Source organism: Monodon monoceros, unplaced genomic scaffold (assembly GCF_005190385.1).
Source record: "Monodon monoceros isolate NGI ecotype Baffin Bay Population unplaced genomic scaffold, NGI_Narwhal_1 Super_Scaffold_12, whole genome shotgun sequence".
NCBI classification, from domain to species: domain Eukaryota; kingdom Metazoa; phylum Chordata; class Mammalia; order Artiodactyla; family Monodontidae; genus Monodon; species Monodon monoceros.
In genome coordinates this window covers 10,929,208-10,953,474 of record NW_021703768.1, presented here as the reverse complement: position 1 = coordinate 10,953,474, position 24,267 = coordinate 10,929,208, and the positions used below count along the sequence as shown (strand labels likewise).

The 24,267-nt window shown below is 37.1% G+C and overlaps 1 protein-coding gene across 2 annotated transcripts in view; it reads left to right on the top strand.

Annotated features, from left to right (window-relative positions):
* Window positions 1-4,104: 4,104 nt before the first annotated feature.
* The window catches only part of CTNND2 (catenin delta 2), a 778,687-nt gene continuing 758,524 nt past the window's right edge, over window positions 4,105-24,267 (top strand). For both annotated transcript variants that reach the window (XM_029218322.1, XM_029218323.1), the window contains exon 1: window positions 4,105-4,236. In XM_029218322.1, the coding sequence (XP_029074155.1) occupies window positions 4,105-4,236 (132 nt within the window). The remainder of the gene's footprint in view (window positions 4,237-24,267) is intronic.

Below are 24,267 nucleotides of genomic sequence, written 5' to 3'. Positions count from 1 at the left end.
GATTCCCGGGCCTCCCGTGCCCACCCGGAGGTAATTAAGGGAAAGGAAGCTGAGAACGATCTAACCCTGTTTGTATCAGTCTGTTTGGGCCGCCATGACATGATATCACAGACTGGGTGACTTAAACAGCAGACATTTATTTCCCCACGACTCCGGAGGCCAGAAGTCCAAGATCAAGGTGCTATAGCCACGGAGGTTTCTGGTGAGAACCCCCTTCCTGGTGGTCACTTTCTCTCTGTGTCCTCACGTGGTGGAGAGAAAAGCTCTGGTGTCTCTTCCTCTTCCTCTTTTTTTTTTTTTTTTTTTAATTTACCATTTACTCATTATTTATTTATTTGGCATGCAGGATCTTAGTTCCCCAATCAGGGATCAAACCCGTGCCCCCTGCAGTGGAAGCGCGGATTCCTAGTCCCTGGACTGCTCTTCTTATAAGGACACCAGTCGTCTCACATTAGCACCCCACCCTTATGACCTCATATAACATTAGTGACCTCCCTGAAGGCACCATCTCCAAATACAGTCACATTAGGAGTTAGGGCTTCAACCTATGGATTTGGGGCGGCAGTGAAGGAGGGGAAGGTGACACAATTCTGCCCATAACACAGCTCCTGCATGTGAGAGTGTAGAGCAGTGTAACGTGGGCCCAGGGGCGGCTAGTCCTGTTGTTTTGTATTTTCTAGACCTAGAACATGTGAGTAACAAATTCTGCTAGAGAATAAACCACCCAAAATCTGACATTATGGTTCCCTCATATTGTCTCCTTTTCTCATGCTGACGATGAGTCTGTTTAACATGCAGTTTGGGTGTTTGTAGATTCTCATTCGACTACATATATGGAAAGACTTCTTACACAGTAATCGTGTAAAGGGTGTGAAGGGGTATTGTATGTAGGAGGAATAAATCTGTGGGAAAATATTTCTTGTATTCGTGGTAAAATAAAAACAAAGTCAAAGAGATAAGTTTTTCTATATCAAGTTGGTGAAAGCAAGACAGGGTAATAAAGGCCAGTGTTGTCATCCTCTTGGGGAGGAGACATTCTCATGGCACTGCTGGTGGGCAGGTATGTTGATTTGCTGTTGGCTCTCAAAATACGTGCAGATTCTTCATTCCATCGAGCAACACTTTTGGGAATTTATCGAAAATGTCAGAAATGTAAAAATGGGTAAAATGATAAACAAAAAATAAGTGAATTATGCATACAATTATTGAATACTAAATATTTATTACATCATTAAACTATATAATAATTTTTGCTGATGTAAGAACTAGTTCATGATAATGTTGCTGAGTGAAAAATTTTTTAAAAATCAAAAATATTACATTAATACTTCATTATGTAAAGTTCATTATGCAAAATAAGTCAAATCAAAAAAAAAAAAAAGTAGGAAAAAACCTATATCAAAATACCAAAGTAAATATGTTTATCTGGGATGGCAGAATTACTAATGGTTGCTTTTCCTTTTTTTTTTTTTTTCCTTGTGTCTCTCTACATTCTACAGATTTCCTGGAGTTAGAATAGATGAATTACTAATATTTAATGGATTAGCTCTGTTTAAGACTAAAGTACTTAACCGTAGGCTGCAAAGTCTGAAGGCTTAAGGCTTTTTATACTTATTAGCAATCCAGGGCTTGGTTCTGGCAGTATTTACCCAGCCCTCCCTCTTTTCTGTAAGCTCTAAGCTAAGAAGGCTGGAAGTGGAGGCCTGACAGTCTTTACCACCCATACGTAGTGATGACCAATGGTTAAATTAAATCTGGATGTTAAAAATTACGAACCACGGAAATTATTCCAAGTCATTTTCACTAGGGCATAGAGGTTGCCTTGGGTAGCAGTGCCTCTATGGTGGGAAAAGCCTTAAAGATTTCACTTCTCTTTCTGTTATTGCGATCGGGGGAAGGAGGGAGCATATAAACAAACCGAATCATTGCTTATACTCTGTGGGTCAAAGTTGTCAAGTGCCTAAGGATATACTTTGATTTGTTGCCTATTAAATCCCATATTTTAAGATGACAGGTGACTGTCATACTTTTAAGAGTTACATTTTATAGAAATTGGTGTGTAGACAGCATTTAGAAGGCAATAGAAGGTATGGAAAATAGGCTGAAACATCAAAGCCCACTAAAATAGGGAGAAAAAGGGAGAAAACTTGAGTTCTAGGTCCACTTATGTTACTTGATAACTTTGGGACCTCAGACAATTTCGTTGTCGAAAAATTGTGTTGATAATAATACTGGCCCAGAGCTTGAATTCAAATCAGCCCAATAAAATTTAGAAACCACAGAAGTTAAAATAATAATTTGAGGTATGTAAGAACCCTTTTTTCTCAGCATAAGGCTGTTCTTATGTAGAGTGCCCTTTGGAGGCCCCTGCCATGGATGTAGGTGGAGATGCACGGTCAAGGGGGGGCTCCCCTAATGACCAGAGGTGACTCTTTCTTCAAGAACTGCCATTTTCCTTTCTTCTTTCTTTCTTCCCCTGCCCTGTTCTCCCATCTCCCAAACTTCCCCTAAATAGAAGGACATGCCTTTCAGGCTGTTTTACCAGGCATGACATTTGCTGGTCTGTTTATGTCCATCCTTGTGACTATAAGGCTTGATCAAATTAGAAAACCACATATGAAAGTAAACTGAACACACAAAAGTACTTTATTTTTAATTTCCCACCCCCAGCATCATAATTACCTAAACCTCTTTCTTTCCTCCTGTTGGTATCCATCACCTAATATACTTTCCCCTTGTTTGCCATGGTTGCATTTGGCCAAATTATATTTCACTTGATCCTTATTCTTTGCTCGCATTCTGCTTGTTAATGTCATTTGCCCAAATCCTCCCATATATTCTATGTTTGTAACAGATTTATTTTTCCAATGATATTCTAATCCCCATTAGTAATATTATAAGGAACTTCAAAAAATAAAAACAAATCAAAACTAAGTTGGAATGTCCAATGAGAACATTAGGTTACCATGTTTTTGTCATATATTTAAAGGAAAATTCTATACTGGAGCCCTTTGGGGTTTGCATATCCCTAAATTATTAACTAAATGTTGCTAATAACATAGTACAAGGGCTGTGAAGAAAATTACGTTGCTTAGTTTGAAACCCAGGATGCTCAGATACAGTATAATAGGAGATACCTTTTAACATTCACACAGCAATGGTTCCTGGAAGGACATGTAATATAATAGCTTAAGGCAAGAAAATAACCTTGATCTACTGCCAGCCTTTTATTTGAACAGTGATTTTTGTTGTGCCTGGGTAAAAATTGCCCTGAGTTACTTATTACTTCCTCTGCTGGTGACCATTGCTAAGTAATACATGTGACAGATACTTCAGTCATATTTATTTGTGTGAGAAAGAGAAATACAGTGGAACAAAATAACTTCTGAGAGTCCTGTTTTTAACCCATACGTGTCTGTCCCTTTATGAAGTGGGCTGATGTTATCTGAGTCTCTCCTTTCTTTCATCAGTGAACTCAGACAATAAACTGTGGCAAATGAGTCTCGCCAGCTTTGCAGCTCTTGTCTGCTGTTGGTCTCAGAGTTAAGAACTCAGCAAATATTTGTGGAGTAGGCTAGCCATTTACTATATTTCACAATACCAGCCGAGCTTCTTATGTCAACTGTAGTGTTTCTTAATTACTTATAAATTATTGATCACTTATTTTGTGTGATTTTCATATCGAGGAGAATATCTTTAGGTTTTTTTTTTTTGAGGTGAAAGTATGTCAGTGCACAAGGAATAAATATATCTAAATCAGATAGAAAATGGTAGTTTGATGAGCTTTTTATATTTTATCTTTACTTCTTTATCCCTCTGTTTTTTCTCATCTTACTTGCCTTTTCTATCTCATCATTTCTTCCTCCATTTACCTCAAAGACAAGACACAAAGTTGTGAGCGTATTTTGGAATTTGGTCGGGGTGGATATAGGAGAGACTGTCTGTTTGCTTGCTTCTCCTTCTACAATTATGTCACTTGCTTTCTCTGTAGTTCATACTTTCCATCTTGCCAAAGTGTACCTCTTAGAGCTGCCTGATAGTTACGTCTGTTTACAGGGCCAATATCCAGTGGCACTGAGCGTGTCCTCTTGCATTGCAGGAGCTATGCCTGTCCCAGACCAGCCTCCATCAGCCTCGGAGAAGACCAGCTCCTTGAGCCCTGGCCTCACCACCTCCAATGGGGATGGCTCAGAGACAGAGACCACCTCTGCTATCCTCGCCTCGGTCAAAGAACAGGTAGAAACATTCCACTTTTCTGACATACACGTGGGGACATTGTAAACATCATTCTTTCCAGATGAAAGATGGTGATTTAATTATGTTGGGACGAAACATGGTTTTCTAGCAGAATGTTGGTATTCATTATACAATTGCTATTCACGTATAGATTATAATAGCTTTAGACTCCGTTTTTATTTGAGATTTAGGCAGCTTTCCTTGAAAAAATATTCTACAGGAACAAAAATGAAAATTGCAGTCAAAAATCCTATAGGTGAAGTTTTGGCAGATTAAGTGATGGACCTGACGTTTCATACTGTTAAATGTGTGAAGCCAAATAATTGGTCTGTAGAAACCTAAAGTTTAATAAAATTTCAAAGTATATCCATGACGCTAAAAAACTGGGAAGAGTGAGAGCAGATGAATGTCGTATCATTGTGGGCCTAAGCAAATTTGTTTTCCCAGTGTTTCCAAGATGGCTCTGGAAGAATGCATTTGAGAACTTTTCCTGTAAAGCTGTAGTCCAAATGATTCTTCCTCTACCGTTTCTTTGCCATAAAAATGAATAAGCAGATAAAATCTGAAGTCTTAGAGTTAAAAGTAATTGTTTCATAAAATTCATGTTTCTTATAATTAAAATGTAATAAATGATTAAAGAAAGCTGGAAAAATTTTGTTTCTTTTGCTTACCATGAGCTAGAATACAAATCAATATTCTTTTTAAGTGCAAAAGCATCCTGTGTTTGAATTATATGATTCAGGGACGCTGAATTAGCAGCAGCAGTGGGGTAAGAGTGACATAACTTCACTGATCCCAGGAACCTCTCAACAGAGCAATAGACTAAGTGCAGCAATTAAGGACTCAATTAGTAGAAGGACTCAGGTTTCCTAGAGGACATTGATTTTGTTTAATAAATGGGGACTGATTTAGGTAAAGGTAGATGCTCAAGTTATCAAAGAGTAGCTAAGGAAAGGTTCATTGATGGAAAGGATCAATGATGCTGTCAGTCAGAATTGTGTCACTAGGTCAAGAAAGTGTGAAGCAAAAGTAGGTTCACAAAGGAGAGTCGAATAGATTGATTGGATAATCTAGTTTGTGAAAATGGTAAGTAAGCAGGAAATTGGGTTGAGGCCCAGGCTGTATTGCTTGATTAGTTTGCTTCCAAAAGCCTACCTGTGAGAGTTTTCTGATTATTTTTCAGGGGTAATGGAAAAGGGGAGCAAAAGTTCATGATACTCCTTATACTCCAAATACTGCTTTGTTATATAGCTGGGTTAGGTCATGGATTTTTATTCTGTCATGGTCTGGAAATCTTGCTAGGCCACTAGCTTTAGAGCAGTGACAAAATGTAAAACACGAGGAATAAATTTAGTAAGATAACCAGACCCGTCTGATGAACACTATAGTATTTTATCAAAGCACATAAAAGAATTCAGAATAAAGGACAAGGCATGCTACAGTCCTGTGTAGAAGAGCTTGACACCATACCAATATTACTGTCTCCCAAATTAATGTAACATTTATGCAGTTGTACTCAGAATTCTGTGGCTGATTGTTTCTTTGGCAAATTGGATCAAGCTATTTTAAAGATCATATGGAAGCATAAATATGTGAGAGTTGCAGGGAAAATTTTGATCGAAATATTTTACCTTGGACTTATATATACTACCAAATGTAAAATACATAGCTAGTGGGAGGCAGCCGCATAGCACAGGGAGATCAGCTCGGTGCTTTGTGACCACCTAGAGGGGTGGGGTAGGGAGGGTGGGAGGGAGGGAGATGCAAGAGGGAGGAGATACGGGGATATATGTATATGTATAGCTAATTCACTTTGTTATAAAGCAGAAACTAACATACCATTGTAAAGCAATTATACTCCAATAAAGATGTTTAAAAAAAAAAAAGAAATATTTTACCTTACTAAACATACAGTTGTGTCCAGTTGGCCCCAAATAGAAAGAATAATCTCTTTAGGACATAACTAAAGATTCAGAACAGATTAAAAAATATAGAGGAGCCTGACTCATTTCAAAGTATCTCAGTTGAATACAAAGCAGTGGTGGAACTGGTGTTAGCATAACTGGCTAAACATCTGGAAGAAAATTAAGGCCCTTAACTCACAATATATTCAGAAATAAATCTCAAAGGGAAAGCAATATAACTGTCAAAATAAAACTGTAGACTTGATAGGAGAAACATTGGGAAAATATTCATACAACCTAGAGGTGGAGAAGGCTTCTAAGTACGTGCAGGAAACTCAGAAGCCATACATGAATGGTTGGTACAGTTGGCAGTGTGAATACCAACAATAATAGCAAGGAATAATTTAACATAAAAAAGGTTAAAAATAGACCATGGGAAGTAACGTGTCACAAATATGACAAAATGTTGATATAATTAATATATTAAGACTTCCTAATGTTGATGAGAAAAAGACAAAGGAATAGAAAACTAGGCAAAAAATATCAACAGGAAATTCAGAGAAGAAAAATGCAAACAACCAATAAACATATGCAAATATTTTTCACCCTAATGTGCCAATCAAGGACATAAAATTCAGAATGAAAACATGATTTTCTTTAATCTACCAAATAGACAAACATTAAAAAACAGTATATATTATAAGCTAGCTACAGTTAACTTTTGAGGAAATTCACATTCTTTTTCATTCCAAATGAAAATGTGCTTTACTGTAATCTTTTCGTAAAATGGTATGTTGCTGTGAGTTGGCTTTTGAAATACTCCATAGCCTTTGATTAGTCATGCTTAGACATAGGTTCTATAGAAATGAGTGACCTAGAACATAAGGTATTAAGTATGAATATGTATTGCAGAATTATTTGGGATAGTAAAAAAAAAAGGAAAACAGTATTGATTGATGAAAAGTTTTAAAAATGGTATCTCTTTTATATAAAATCCTCCATATAAAAGATATATCCTTTCTATGCAGTTATTAATAAAAGTGAGTTAGATATATATCTAAACTTTGAAAAAAATCCATGAAGATTTTAGAAAGGAATGGTATAGTATTGTATTATCCTGTTTTTAAAAAGCTAAATAGTAAACATGTTTTTTGTTTGTACATGTTTATGAGCCTCTAGAAAAGTGTACAAGGAAATAAGCCAAATTATTAGATTTCTTACCATACGCGTTTACATTTGGACAGAGGTAGGAATGGGCATAGAGGACTTAGAGGATCAGGAAGTGTATCAAAAAAGGGGAAAATAATTGGGAGACTGGAAGAAATATTAATTGGGTTTGGATAATGAGAAATAGTCCTTCAGCTTAAATAGTGATGTCTGTAGTTGAGAGAGTGGATAAGCTACTTAAAGGAAAAATACAGTAAATAAAATGGCTTCTCCAAAGCCTTGATGAGAATTTAATAAAAACTTACTGTGAAGAGTTTTTTTCTAATTATTAAAATAAATTCATTGCTCATTTTTGGACAGTAAAGGCGAGATGCTTTGTGGCAGATAAGTAATGTGAGGAGGAATGAAAATGTCTTGGGAAGCTGAGTTAGAGCAGGTGGGAGTGGCCAAATCAGAGACGCGGCGGTCAGGTCCCATGTGTGCTGTCTGCCAGTTTGAAGGCAGAAATCAACAAGCGGCTAAGCCCATGGACTTCCTTAGTGTGGCCTCATGCAAACAACCAATCTCTTCCTTCACTGGGACATTTTTGTCCTAAATTGTTCTTAAAACGTCCTTCCTCTCTTTTTCTCACGCATAGACCATCCTTTATGGAGTTAAAACTAAGTTAAATATATTTTAAAATAATATTAGCTGAGATTAAAGAAAAACGACATTAGAAATTAATACCTTCTATGATTCTTAACAATTACGTGTATAACCTATTTATAAATCTTTTCACGTAAAGAATATCGTTTGCCTGGTGCTCTTTTGGTGCTCAGAAGAGATAGCTTTCTTGAGTAAAAATCCTATTTATTCATTTAGAGAATTTCAAGTAAAAATATTTTATGACATTACAATTATGTACCACTCTAGTCCTGGCTTCTTGGACGTCAGTTCTGTAGGAGGGAAGTGATTTTTTTTTTTATCATAGCAAGCATATATTCTGAGCTGACTGGATATAATAGGTTCTATAATGTAATTACTAATTCATTAAATATATTGCATAACTTATTTAAGCAAATCACAATAAAGGATAATAACAGAAATGGATACATAAAGAAAATTCAGTCTAGTAAGAATTCATTGGAATAAGTTGTCAGTGAGACTAAGAACAGAAGTTCTGGGGCTGGTAGTTGACATTGCATAGAAATAAATTCTACTCTATAACCATGGAGTGGAACTTAAGTCATGCCAAACCATGAACCATGAAATGCACCCCACGTAGCATGTATGGCACGACTTAGACATTTTTAAGCTGAGCCCTAAGTGTTTGAACACACAGCAGCCATAGATTGCTCAGTGAAAAGGTGTTCATTGATTTTTTTCTTTCTTTGCTCTGATTTCCCATCTTGATTGCTTTTTAACTGGTGAATTTTGTACTTTTATATTAACATAAACAGAACCATGATTTATGCTATACTCTATATGGATAATTTTCTGTATTTCAGACACATCTGTCTTGTTGCCAACAGTTACCAAGTCTCTTGTCCCATGGGGCTCTAAGAGAGAGGGACCCAGTCCCCACTCCCTCTCTTGTGAGTGTCCTTCACCAGAAGAGGAAGAGAGGACAGAGGTTGGGCATGTGATGATTCCCATCATATCATTTGAGCAAATAACTGAGAGGAGACTGATAACCCTTCATCACAAAGAGGAGACAGAATGATGTGATGGCTAAAGGGGCGAGAAGGGCCGAGGGATTTCAGGCTGGGAGATATTGCTATGATGATGGCAGTGACCCAGAAGAAATTAACGATGCTTGGGAGGGGTATAATTTCAGTGGGAAAATCACTGAGTAGGTGAGAGTGAAGGGGACCCAGTGCACCAGCAGAGGGAATGGCTTTTAGAACAAAGACATCTATGAGATTGGGAGAGAGGCAAAGTTCATGGCCGCAGGAGGGCTGATGGCTTGGTACTGGAAACATGTATTTCTCTTCTTCTGTCATCAGGTAGACATGGTCAGTTTGTTTTGAGTTGTTTTGGAGTCTGGAGAGCTGGGCTGAGCCGAGGTGGAGAGGCACTGGATATGATGAATGCAAGAAAATGATTATAGTGACGGATCTTGGAATTGCTGCTAAGTGAAAAGGGGTAAAAGGCAGAAAAAGTGGTAGGAACAGTGGATTCACAGAGTGAATATGTATGGTGATAGCATGAGAACTGTGTGCTTAAATGAAGAATTTGAAAGTAATTATTGTTAGTGTCGAGACCTAGGTAATGACTCTGGGAAATGAGATCAAATCAAGAAAAGAGAGAGAGGGGACTTCCCTGGTGGCGCAGTGGTTAAGAATCAGCCTGCCAGTGCAGGGGACACAGGTTCAAGCCCTGGTCCGGGAACATCCCACATGCCACGGAGCAACTAAGCCCGCGCGCCACAACTACTGAGCCTGCGCTCTAGAGCCCCGAGCTACAACTACTGAAACCCGTGTGCCTAGAGCCCGTGCTCTGCAGCAAGAGAAGCCACTGCAATGAGAAGCCCGCGCACCGCCGTGAAGAGTAGGCCCCGCTCACCACAACTAGAGAAAGCCCGCGAGCAGCAACAAAGACCCCGTGCAGCCAAAAATAAATAAATTAATAAATAAATTAATTAATTAAAAAAGAGAGAGAGAAAGCTTGTTGTTGACTGTGAAAGCTGATGTGAGAATGAGGACAGGGCAGAGGCTCACATCCCCATCACTGGAGAGACCCGAGGTGGCCTCGTGACTGCAAGAAATACAACATGTTTGCTTGTGGTTTGCCTGGGAGTAGTCATCTGATCTTCATTTTCATATTTTCATTAAAACAAAAAAATTGTTCCAGCGCTGGTCTGTACTATTAGACAAGAATGTACATTTACTCATGCCATGTAACGTTGACCTATGCATTTTACCTTAAATCAATATGTGCGCTGCTTTGCTCTTAAGAAAACCATGGCTTTCCTGAAACTACACTTGTTTTGAAATACATTTCTTTCCCTTCAGTTGACCCATGTCTCCTTTGATCATCACATGCTTCCAGAGTTGATATCTAAAGGGTCTTCTTATGTAAGCTAAAAAAATTATGTGGACTTTAAAAACCATGTTTAAATTGAAGTATAGTTAACTTACAATGTTGGGTTAGTTTCAGGTGTACAGCAAAGTGATTCAGCAAAGTGATTATGTTTTCAGATCCTTTTCCATGGGGAAGTTTTTTTTTTTTTTTTTTTTTTTTTTTTTTGCGGTACGCGGGCCTCTCACTGCTGTGGCCTCTCCCGTTGCAGAGCACAGGCTCCGGACGCGCAGGCTCAGCGGCCACAGCTCACGGGCCCAGCCGCTCCGCGGCATGTGGGATCCTCCCGGACCGGGGCACGAACCCGCGTCCTCTGCATCGGGAGGCAGACTCCCAACCACTGCGCCACCAGGGAAGCCCCCATGGGGAAGTTTTTAAAAACCTTTAGAGTTCATATTGATCTTTGTAAATTATTATGGCTCAGATAAATGTGTTTTTTGTCATGATTCTACCAGTGAAATATACTTAATCATGAACAGATTAGATAGAAGATTCTAGGTACGTAACAGTACATGCAAATGTGTCATTTTGTTGGGTTTATGTAATAGTGTTTATCAGTTGCCTGCTATGTGCATAACACTGTGCTTCCCCTGGGTGATACACAGATTTGGAGTTTCATTGCTTTCAGGTAGTTAGCCATGAAGCTAAAAAGATAAGACAAACATATATAAAAAGTTATATAAAACATTAAAAAATTGTAGGTGAAATTTTAAGAAAACTCTTGTCAATATATTATGAAATTCCAAGTTATTTATACCAATAAACTTATTCCTTAAACTTTATAGTGTTAATAACCTTAGATACTGTATCGCTACGGTAATTTCTCCTGTTCTTTACATTCCACAAGGATTGAAGATTACATTATTGCTTTTAGAGGAAATTTTTAGGACCACAATTTAGGGTATTGCTGATTTTCAGGTAGGAAGAGAATTCTCTTGCTTTTAATCAGTTTTGTTATTATGTTTAATGTAGAAAAGTAGGAGAAAGGCATTTCTGAGCTCCCACTCTGCAAAACTACTGCACAGAGGACTTTGTATATGTTTGAACCATATGAAGGTACTAAAAAAGCATTTTAAAGGATTTATCTTACGTAAAATCTAAAAAAAATGTGGATCATTTACGTTGACTCGTGTGAGGATAGCATGCCTTTATTTTCACTTAGCGTCTACATTTATAATTTTAAAATTACATAGCTCTGTATAACAAGAATGTTATTGGGAAGGAGTACATTATAAAACACTTCCTTAATTGGTATTTTTCCAGTGCCACGTAGCACTGCAGAATCTCTCAGTATTATTAGTGTTCCTGTAACGTGCAGCAATAGTTTCTGATAATACAATGTGGGAAATGACCTATATAACTAATCAATTTCCCAACTGTATTTTGGAAAACCATTTTATGAAAGTAATGACAAAATTATCATCCATGAAAAAGAGGAAATTAAAACACCTTTAGGAAAGGTCAAGAAGATAGAGAAGGATTATCTGTAAAGACTAGTGAACTTTATATTTATTTAGTCAGGGAGGAAAAGAATTAGACCATAGTGCCACAAGTTGAACTTTCTGCATGTATTAAAATTAAAATAAGGATTATTTGATCGATGATTTTCAAATTTATTTTTTGTGTTAGGCCAGATATAGATTGAAAGTGAAAAAAAGGGCATGATTTTCCCCCTATTTTCATTGCTAGACCACAGACTATGTTAGGAGCAGTGAATGACTGTCTGGATATGTGGATGGGGAGAGGAAGGCGCCAAGCCAGGAATCTGTAGACCTGGGTCTTTGTCGATGGTATTAGTTCATAACAAGGAAAGTATTAGAAAGCCTTATAGATATCACATACACAGGAGGGGAGCCAGATGTAGATATAGTGACCAAATGGGTATTAGACTTCCAGCCGGGCAAAGAAAGCAAGCACGTGGTGTAGGTAGAGTTCCAGACTTCCAAGTAGGAAGGAAAGGGACGGTCATGTGACACCAGCCTGATAGGACTGGCTAGGTTTGAAGCAAGTCTGTTTCTTTGTGTATCGTGGATCTTTTGAACCACAAGAATGGTGGTTGGACTTGGAGATCAAAGAAAGGCCAGGGTCATAAACCATTTGTGTAAGATTTGGGGAATTAATGCTAGGAGTTCTAGTTATGGCTGAATAATTCTGGAAGTGTGGGTGCATCATTTGCCTCCCTTCTCCGCGCCCTCCCACGCTCCCTCATGTGTGTTCTAGTCGTGCCTGTAAGTTATTTTGACTTTTTTTCCTAACGCTTGATTTTTCCCTTAACATTTTACTTTGTAATTCTTCTCAAGACACATACATACTCATCCATCTTTTTAATAACCCCAGATTCTATTCTAAGAATTAATTCATTTGGTTGCTGTCTGCCCCGCCCCTTTGAAGGTATTAGTTCAGTTTTTAGGGGACTGAAGGCTGTAATGGGAAAAATAAAAATGGATTAACCCTTTATATGCTAAGTTAGAAGATAAGCTTTTAATAGGTGGGATTTTGTAACAGGACATCGTAGTGCATTTCTAATGCTTCTTTCATATTTATTGTTAGAATTCATTGTTGAATATTAGTATGTGAAATCACATTGACTATTTTAAATGTGATGTTTTAATAGTTTTTAATGAATTTGCCATTATAAAATAATTCATGCACATTGTGGAAAGTTTAAAAAACTCAGAAAGGAATAAGGATGCAAACTTTCTTTGAGAATAACACTGCAGCTAGAGGCTGCTACAAGTATTTGGGAAGATTTCCTTCTAAGATTTTTATGTGACTATAAAATTATTTGTGCACACTTTTAATATTTTATACTTTGTACATTTAACAGTTATATCAAGAGTGTTTTTATATCACTAAATATTAAAACATTTTTCTAATGGCTATATGAGCAGACACACTGAATTATTTAATATCATAATTTTATTTAACTTTTTCCATCTTAATCCAGTTCTTCAGTTGATTCAGTTTTCTCAGATTGAAAAAAAAAAATGACATGTCTTACTTTCTTGTACACAAATCATTGGGTCTACTTTGACAGAGGCTGCCTGGAGCAAAGTTTTGAGAATGATTTTAAAGACCCTTACAAACTCACTGAGAAAATCTGCCAAAATTAATTACTGATAAGAGCCACAGGCAGGACATATGAAGCAGGAGCTCCTGGGGTATAACCCTCTCCAGGATTTGTACAGAGCCGGAAATTAACAAATAGCATATTCTAGAGGGAGTAAATGGGGAAAACATGTTTAGTATTCAGAGCAACTGAACCAAATATGGTAGAAATAGGCAAAATAAACAGGAATTATCATTGGACGAGGAGACAATGTTAGTGTCTCAAAATAACAAAAACATTTTTTAAAAGGACAGATGTTAAATTTCTTTAAACTTTGTATATTTTAATGAAATATATATTATATATTTCATTAAGATCTCTATGTAAAACTTATTTCATCACACATATAATTAATGACTTTTTTCTTTAGTGATTATTTTGTTCAGTGTTTCCTGTATATGACCAAAGAAACTCGAACTTTAAAAAAATTCAGTTTACCTACCATATAGGAAATTGCTATAAAATTGAAATGAGAAATTAGCTTGTTTTTCTCTATGACCAAGGTTTTGCTGAGGTCAAATTAAGTGTTGCGCCTTCCTGTATTGTTCTTATTTAACTCAGAAAAGGGAGGTGGGTCATTTCACCAGTTTGATCTGCAATGTGTTTTTGAAATCTGAAGGAATCATTAATGAGACTCCAAACAGATAGAATTCAACGAACTTATACAGCTCAGTGTTAGTTAATTTCTGTGGAGAAAATGTGGGGTGACAGGAGTCCCGTGGATTAAATACCGTAACATTGCTTTCCTGGAACATTCCTGTTTCTGAGAGTCAGTGGTTTGGACTGACGCTATCTCTGGCATGCATCAGCAACACAGGTAAACATGCCCCAGGCAGCCCATCGATCATGTTCAAGTTGCTGTCATTCGGCTGCAGTCATTAAAGGAATGTGCAGGTTCATGCCCTGGGCTCTAAATGAGCCGGCTGTCTAGCTGCTGCCATAGAAAAGTGAAGACCAGCGTCTCTCACTAATGACAAGTTCTGACTTTCACATTCTACTCATGGTCTCTGAAAGCAGCTGGAGGACTCAATATCAATGAGACCAAAACAAAAAAAACAAAAATCACTTTTGACAAGTAATCTTCGGCATTTATGTAGCGAATACTAACTAGTTCTATTCACCAAGTCTATAGATTTAGTTATCTGGGGAATCATTTTGCAGCTTACATCTCCTGGCAGATCTGCTGTATGAAGAAGTTAAGTTCAGAATTAAAAACTGAATTACATAACAGTCAACCTAAGGTTGTTCCATAGTTGTAGGCAAGTCCAAGCAATTCCATGCACAGTTGGACACTGCCATCTCTTGTGCTCTGGGAAGCAGGACTCCAAGGTATCAACCAAGGGTCTTTACAGCTTTGAGCGGATTGGAAGCTTTTGAAGGGCAACTGTAGCTCTGCTGGCCAGCGCTTCTGCCCAACACCTCCACAACTGAGAAGCCCTCCACCCAAACAAAAGATCTGCTTTGAACCTAACCCATTTGCTAACGCAGACACTTTTAAGAAATAATACTGTTCATTCCAACTGCTTGTCAGAGACCTGCAGTTGCCTGCTATAGACCTGTCGAAAGTCAGAGGCAGTTTATTCTTAAAATGAATAATCTAGAATGTAAATTCTCTCTATTTTGGGATCTCTGCTCATATCAGGGATCGCACCTCAGTCCTCCGCAGTAATGTCTTCCAAGAGCGTGGCTTTAATAATGCTGCAGTAATGCGATGACTCCACCTTTAGGGAGAATAGAGATAAGAAATTACCATCCTGGGAGCTTTTCTGGATTGTATGGAAACCTGATGTTGAAAACCTTTTGCACACTGTAGTCACTTGATTTAGCAGAAATGAAACATTTTAGTACTAGATAGATAATACTGTTATTCCTAGAAATAATAATTAATAATGCTTATTTTCTGAGAAACATCTAAGTTTACTGATTAATTTATCGGTTAGGTTGTGACCAGGTCTCCTCCCCTTACTGTGTCACCAGCACCCAGGTGAGTGCCAGACCCAGAGGGCATGTTTAATATATTTGTGTTGAGGGTGTAAGTTGACGAATAAACTTACTGTGTTTTCCTGTTCTGTTGTAGCTCAAAAGTGAATGCTTTGTCTAATTGTGATGAAAGCCATTAGTTTAGTTGTATGGCACAAGGATCTCGTCTCCATTGTTACACTGATCCTGTCCTTTTATCCTTATTTGAATGGTTGTATTGCATCCATGGCTTCCCTGCATGTTGTTTCAGAATTAGCCCATTTACTTTGATGAATCCCAGACCCCCAAATTGCAGTTTCCTCCATAAACAACCCAAATCGAAACTTTAAAATGAGGCATGTTAACTGAAACATATCCTTCACTAATACAATATGTAGGCGAGTGTCTTTTTATCTTTTTCCTTGAATGGACTTGTGTGCCTTATTTCAGCCGAAAGTAAAAACAAAAAACAGGCCACCAACTTCCCTGTTAGTACATGAATCAGCAGCTTCACACATAAAAAGACACACAGACACCCAATTCCTTTTGTTTCTATGCAGTTATACCAAATTTCTCATATTTGTTGATATCTCTCTCAATCATTTCTAACTAGTCTTTGAAAATACACTTTCCCCCAGAGGTTAGAGCAATCCAGCTACAATAATTGTTTGCTGGTCTTGCATATCCTTTGTGTTTGGGAGATTTTTCGCCTATTCACAGTTGATGGAACTCAATATGGTCATAGTAGAATCTTCTGTTTATTACAGATTTTGACATACGTTGTTCTGTAGTTGCTATTTATTTGTATGTTTTTTTAATGGTGGTATGCTGTATGTATTGTGGGGTTTTCTTGTTGTTGTTGGCTTTTTTATGTATTGGCATAAGATATATTGTGTCTTTTTAAAATTAAATTAATTTTTAAATTGAAATATAGTTGATTAACAATGTTGTGTTAGTTTCAGATGTACAGCAAAGTGGTTCAGTTATATACATATCTGATATATCTGATATATATATCAGTTATCATCTCTCTATCTCTCTCTATATATATTCTTTTTCAGATTCTTTTCCCTTGTATGTTATTACAAAATATTGAGTATAGTCCCCTGTGCTATACAGTAGGTCTTTGTTGTTTATCAATTTTATATATAGTAGTGTGTATAGTAGTGTGTATATGTTAATCCTAAACTCCTAACTTATCCCTTCCCCCCATCATGAGCTTCTTTATTTGGACTTTTCTGGACACATAGGAAGCTTGCTTCTTCATAACTCAGTACAAAACTAATTTCAGTCGTATCTACAGGTTACAGGAAATAGAGTCTTCATATTAAAATGTTATAAGGATTTCGGTTGAATAATCGTAAGTGCTATTGTAGCATATCCTGATTATGTCCCCAGCTCATTTGAGGGTTATTTTGCAGGATTTTCTCATGAGAAAACTCTACAAAGTGAAGATGGCCTTAAAACAGCTTGTTACTGAAAGCCACTTCACTAAAACATAAAATCGGAGTATACTTTCTATGTCAACACCAGAAGTGCACAGGTTGTTTTTGTGAGAAATGTGGACCCTATATAAATGTTGCCTCATGGTGAATTAAAACAGGTGACAATATGTTGACCCTGTAATACTCACTGTGCGAGGTTGTATTGTCAAAAAGTGGCCATGGCGTTATTTCCCATCTCTGTGACCTTCTTCTGATGTGAGTCTGACACTCTCCCATTGACAGATGGGCTCTCTATTCCCTGTCCTTCACTTTGTATGGACTCGAGACTATGGCAGAAGTGACACCATCTGACTTTTAAGACTAGAGTGTGAGGGGCAGTACACTTTCTAGGTGGTTCTCTTGGGATACTCATTCTTAGAAACCAGCCACCATAAAGTGGAGGTGGCTATGTGGAGAAATGCTCAGTCCTTGAGCTCATAGCTCCATCTGAACTTTCAGCTGACACCAGCATCAACTCGCCAGCTTTCTCTCATCAACTTTCCAATGAGTCATCTACAGTCGAGTCCCAGACAAGTGGCCCCAGCTACAGTCCGATCCCACCAATACTTGAAGAATGATGACCAAGCTAAACCATTGTAGTTTTAAGCCAGTTTGGGGGTGGTTGGCTGCATAGCAGTAGATAACCGATTTAGTTGATTTTCCATGTTTATAAAAAATCAGTTGTATTAGACCGTCTGTATACTTTTCTCTACTTCTAAGTCTTATGGTTCTATACATCCTGAGGTAACTTTAAAAGATAAGATTATTGAAATATAACTCACATACCATACAGTTCACCCATTTCAGTGGTTTTCAGTGTAGTCACAGAGTCAAGTATAGTCACAGATGGAACCGTCACCACCATCTAGCTTTGAAACACTTTTGTCCCCTCAAAAAGAAATCCCATGCCCATTAACGGTCTCTCTGCATTCTCTCCAAGCCTCACAACCCTAGGAAACAATTAATATACTTTCTTTCCTGATAGATTTTCCTCTTCTGGCCATTTCATATAAATGAAATCGTAAATATATGGTCTTTTGTGAATAGCTTCTTTCACTTTTCATAATGTTTCAAGGTTCACCCATGTGGTAGTATGCATCATTATTTCACATTCCTTTTTATTTCCAAATAATATTCCATTGTATGGATATATTTCATTTATTTCATTTATCCATTCATCTCTTGATGGGCTTTTGGGTTGTTTCTACTTTTTGGCCATTGGGGATACCGTTGCTATGAGTAGTTATGTATAAGTTTTTGTGTGGACATATGTTTTTATTTCTCTTGGGTAAACACCTAGAAATGGAAATGCTGGGTCATCTGATAACTCTCAGCTCAATATTTTGAGGAACTGCCAAACTATTTTGCAAAGAAGTTGCATCTATTAGTGTACCACATTCTTCACATCCTGCCATCACTTGTTCTTGTCTGTCTTACTTATTTTAACCATGCTCTTGGGCCGAGGCAACTTTTTTAAATGAACTGCTAGACCAGAGCCTGAGGACACACACCAGACAATCCTATGGTAGATCAATAATACATATTTAAATATTTAAGTATTATATTTTAAAAACTATTTAGCAGTATATTTTTGCAGTAGACCAAATAAGCTCCCAAACATTTGTTATAAGCCCCAGTGTTTCCAGGGCAGCATACTCAGTCCTGTGAAGAGTCCAGAAGCCAAGTTACGTTGAGTTTCAGATGGAAGAGCCAATGATGTTTGGCTTGCAAACTATGGTGGTAGAGTGGGAGGGGTGGGGTGGGGTGGGAAGAAGGGCTATAAGAACTGCCATCAAATATGGAAAAGAAGGAGGAAACATCTATTGAGCAGATGTTGTACGGCTAAGAGAATTAGGACAAAGGATCAACATTTGGAGGAGGCACGTTTCAGTTTCGTATCAGACATGATTCTTAATTGAAACTTAGGCAATTTTAAGCTGAAAAGGAATAATGCAAAGACACAGGTAACTCATGAAATATTTTGAAGGTCCAAGTAGTCAGACTTGGGGTTCATATTGCTAAGGATGATGGCCAGTTTTCTTGCAAGTCTACCTTGGGGATGGGTTCAAAAGGTGGTAACTTTCAAAAATGGAAGGAATGTTCTCAAGGATGCTGGCAAATGACAAATTTAGGAAAGTACCAAAAAGTACAACTAGTTATTACTGCCTCTTCAGGAAATTCACCAGCAAATAAGGATCAATGGCAGCCCTTTTGACCAGTGGGTGGCAGCACAGAAATGTACCATGATTGTCTATAAATTTGTTGATAGTGATCCCTGCAGCCCTGGGTGGGGCTGGTGGGGGAGCCTTTCCACAGGATGCTCAAAAAATGTTATTCTTTTTCTGACTAGGACATAAAACTAGGATATGGAATTTCTAGGATACTAGGATATGAAAAATTGGGGAAGGATATGTGCTGTACCATTACCTAACCCCCAACCCCCCCCAAAAAATTAGACTTCCCATAATTTCAAAGAAAGAAACATCAAATTCTTGATTATTAAAATTAAGCAAGGAGAATCTGAATGAGTATCTGTCAGGGACTCATTTTGGATAAAAGGTTGAATTAAGTGAACTCAGGGCTTCTCCAAATGTTAAATATTTTTGAAGTCTGACATTCAACTTGTTAGTAAACAGAATCTCCTAATTAGTACTCCATCACTAAAGATAAATATTGCAAATTATTTTATAAATATTGGCAAAGTTTGAATATATGCATATTTGTCATACCTGCTAAGAGTCTTTTCCCAGTGGTCTGAGATAGTCCTAACTTTTAAATATTTGGTATCTATCAACAGACCGATTATTATTGCACAGCATTAGAAACTATTGCCTCCATAGCAAGTCCAGTTAAAGACTTAAGCTAAGACATTTGATGAACTTTGATAGGGGGAAAGACAATTGGCATTACTGGGCTGAAAATGTTTCTTCCAGTTTCAAGGACAAATTAAAACTTCAGAGCTTCTGCCATGGCACCATAGTAAGCTAGCAGTAGCTCCTGTAGGTGAAGTGTATCATCTTGTTTTAATGATTTATTTGTAAGTAGATATGGGATTTGGACCAATATTTGGCATGATGGGAAAAGTAATAAACTTGGCATCAGTAGATTTGATTCAAATTCTTCCAGCATTTTCTTATTGAATGGCTATGGTTAAGGCATGTAACATCTCTCCAAAACTAAGTTTGATGATCTAGTGAAATGAGGACAATCATATATCAGAGTTACGATGGAATGTATGCAAATTATAACACAACTTGTAAAAACACATGTTATTTAATCAGTTCATTATGATCTCATGGAAATCTCTGCTCTTAATTAGTTTATATCAGCTCGGTGAATTTCTCTTCACCAGTCTTTCTTAGGCAGTTAAACGTATATGCAATCTCAAACTTTGGATGAGTTCATGAAACCCAAAGGTAAATCTGGAGTTTCTTTAGTTACTTAGGAAATTGAGAGAGAAGAGGATATTTGACTGAGAAAAAAACTATATTAAATTAGCTTTTAGAGTTTTACTTACTGTCAGATTATTACATGAGATGGTCGATAAATGTAATGCTGAAGAAAGAGTGTGGGAGGTGTTTTGAAGCTCCTTGATGACACATAACTATGTTAAATTTCAACTTGCTGGGAGAATATGTAGATCATTCTTTCTCTCACTTTTCTAAATCAAACTCTTCATAAAGAAACATGTGTTTAGAACTCTTGATAATCAGGTCATTTTTGTTGCTGTGATTTAAAATCCTCTGAAACCACAGGCCTGTGTAAATCCTAGCACAGGCCAGTGTCTGATATCAAGGAGTCTGGGGAAAATCAAAGAGAGCAAGTTGTGTTCCTCATATTGGTCTGCACACGGAAAAGTTGTTGTGTTTGAGAGAGGAGGGAGCTCTTTCCTACAGACCTGGAGCTCAGAGCCAAAGATGCCTGGAAGAACATTAGGCCCTAGGGTTTGCATAAATCTTGGGCCAGTGGGGATTCTCACAAAATGAAATCGGGGACCCCGGGTAGTTCTACTTAAATATCAAGGACATTAGCAATATTTGAATGATACTGTGGAAAGTGCTCCTTTTTTCTTTTGTATACTCTATGAAGGGCCTTTCATAGTACCTGGCATATGGAGGCTGCTCTTTGCACAGTGGTTACAATGAAGAAAGTTGGCATTATTTTGTTAATTAATAATATGACTAACAGTAGTAATAAATTGCATTCTTAACCACCAAGGTTGAATTGATTGTGTAAAATTCATTCCAGGTGTTCTGATATTTTATTGCTATTGGACTGTTTTATGGAAGTAAGTGAAATGAATCCACCTATTTCATTCAAACTGTTGGAATCCTTATAGTGTTAATAAGTGAGCTTAGTGAAACACATTTTATACCTTTTGCAAAATCTTTATTTGATAACAAAATTCCTAGTATCAAGGCTCCAGTACTGTCTAATTTCATAACTGGTGATGATTCAGTTTTTGGTGGAACGAATGAATGAATAATTAAATAACAACTGTTAGGAATTATATGTAGAAAGAAAATAAGTAGATGAAATTTAATATTTTTAGATAGAGTTAAGAGTTGTAAGGTCATGATGTGACTATTTCATTAGCAGTAATACCTCACATTTAATTTTAAAATAATTGAACCAAAGTAAACCATCTTTCCTACTCACAATAATGTGATACGTCTGGGTATTTGCTTGAATTGTACCTTTCTGATAATGTACACATGAAGAATGAATGAGAAATTGCATTTTCACCTTGTTAACTTCCTTCATTTATGATTTCGTTCTTTAAACTGCTTAGCTGTGTGTACAACTAAATTGCTATTCTTTTTATTGCTGGGATTTACATTTTTTTAAGCATTATGACTTTATAATGACACAGTGTCACTGCAGGCCTCCAGAAATTTACTACCAGAGATGAGACAGCTTAGAGGTGTCTGTCAGGTTACCCTAAGCCCCCAGTTTGTGTACAGTCCCAGTTACCCAGTGTTTCTGTTGGCACCGAGGATTGATGGCCTCTGCGTGGCGACTTGAACAGTGGTGGGCATATTATCACATTTCTCTGAGTCTTTTTGTCCCAGCAGTTTATATTGAGTAGAGTCTGATGGTCTAACATACGAAGTTTGGACAGTTGGAGGCCTTGTTGTTGACCTGTGAAGAAAGCCAGAATGCTTTGTTGTTCAACTTTTTGAAAAATTCACTGAGATATCCCAGTATCTTTCCAATACATTATTATTACTTTTTTAACATCTTTATTGGCGTATAACTACTTTACAATGGTGTGTTAGTTTCTGCTTTATAACAAAGTGAATCAGTTATACATATACATATATCCCCATATCTCTTCCCTCTTGCGTCTCCCTCCCTCCCACCCTCCCTATCCCACTCCTCTAGGTGGTCACAAAGCACCGAGCTGATCTCCCTGTGCTATGGGGCTGCTTCCCACTAGCTATCTATTTTACATTTGGTAGTGTGTATATGTCCATGCCACTCTCTCACTTCGTCCCAGTTTACCCTTCCCCCTCCCCATATCCTCAAGTCCATTCTCTAGTAGGTCTGCATCTTTTTTCCCGTTTTGCCCCTAGGTTCTTCAGAACCTTTTTGTTTGTTTGTTTTATAGATTCCATATATATGTGTTAGCATATGGTATTTGTTTTTCTCTTTCTGACTTACTTCACTCTGTATGACAGACTCTAGGTCCATCCACCTCGCTACAAATAACTCAATTTCGTTTCTTTTATGGCTGAGTAGTATTCCATTGTATATATGTGCCACATCTTCTTTATCCATTCATCTGTCGATGGACACTTAGGCTGCTTCCATGTCCTGGCTATTGTAAATAGAGCAGCAGTGAACATTGTGGTACATGACTCTTTTTGAATTATGGTTTTCTCAGGGTATATGCCCAATAGTGGGACTGCTGGGTCATATGGTAGTTCTATTTTTGTTTTTTTAAGGAACCTCCATACTGTTCTCCATAGTGGCTCTACCAATTCACATTCCCACAAACAGTGCAAGAGGGTTCCCTTTTCTCCACAGCCTTTCCAGCATTTATTGTTTCTAAATTTTTTGATGATGGCCATTCTGACTGGTGTGAGATGATACCTCATTGTAGTTTTGATATGCATTTCTCTAATGATTAATGATGTTGAGCATTCTTTCATGTGTTTGTTGGCAATCTGTATATCTTCTTTGGAGAAATGTCTATTTAGGTCTTCTGCCCATTTTTGGATTGAATTGTTTGTTTTTTTGATATTGAGCTGCATGAGCTGCTTGTAAATTTTGGAAATTAATCCTTTGTCAGTTGCTTCATTTGCAAATATTTATTTTTTGATGTTTGTTTTGTGTCTTTTCTTTTTTTTTTACTTAAACCAGTTCAAATTGAGCTTCTGTCACTTAAAACCAAATGAGTCCTAGCTAAATCATGTATTTGAAAATTGATGGGCAAGCTTGTTAAAGGCAAGCTTTTCCTTCTCTATTTTAAGACACATAAAAAATGCTTTAAAAAAGTTGTTGAAGAGTTAAAGCATTCCAGAATATTGAGTTCCCACAAGACCTCTCAGAACTGAATTCCCAGTAAAGAGCAGGAGAAGAAATCTGCTTTCTACATGTAGCTGTGATTTAGACAATATTTTGTAGTAGGATCTTTTCCTTGGGTAAAAAAAGATTTGCTTGACTAAGAGGAGAGTTCTGGAAGTAACTATGAAGTCAATTATTTGTGAATACTTGTAAAAAAAGTCATCACAAGGAGCCAATCAAGATGCATTAAGGAGGAACTTTTACAGATTGCCTTTCAAAAAAATTTTTTTCTGTTTCAAAAAATAGATTAACATACAGATAAGAGCAGTGACAATCTGAAGATGTAGTGCTTTCTGAGTTCAATAAAGCCTTTGAGAGTCTCCGGTGATATTCTTATGTAAAATGAGGAAATGAAGCGTTTATGCATGACAGTACAGTTCACATCTGCACTGGCCATGGAAATAAACTCTTGCCCAGAGAGTACTGAATATTAAATTGGGGCACTTAAAAAATTCTGCCTGCCTGGATTTATGGCAACAGAGGGAAATCTAAATTTAATCTAAGACAAAAATCCTGTCTCCCAAAAGGTTAAGATATTTTATTTTTACATAGCTACTATTGTTGCTTTTAATAATGATAATCATAATAACATAATAGCTAAGGATTACATGCCATAATACAAATAAGTATGTATCACTCTTTAGCTTCCTGAATCCTTACAACTTACTTGGGAGGAAGGTTGCTTTATCCCCATTTTGAAATGAAGTTGAGATTGATATAGAATTTGCAACTTGCTCAGATTATATTATATTAAATTATTATATTATATTAAATTTCA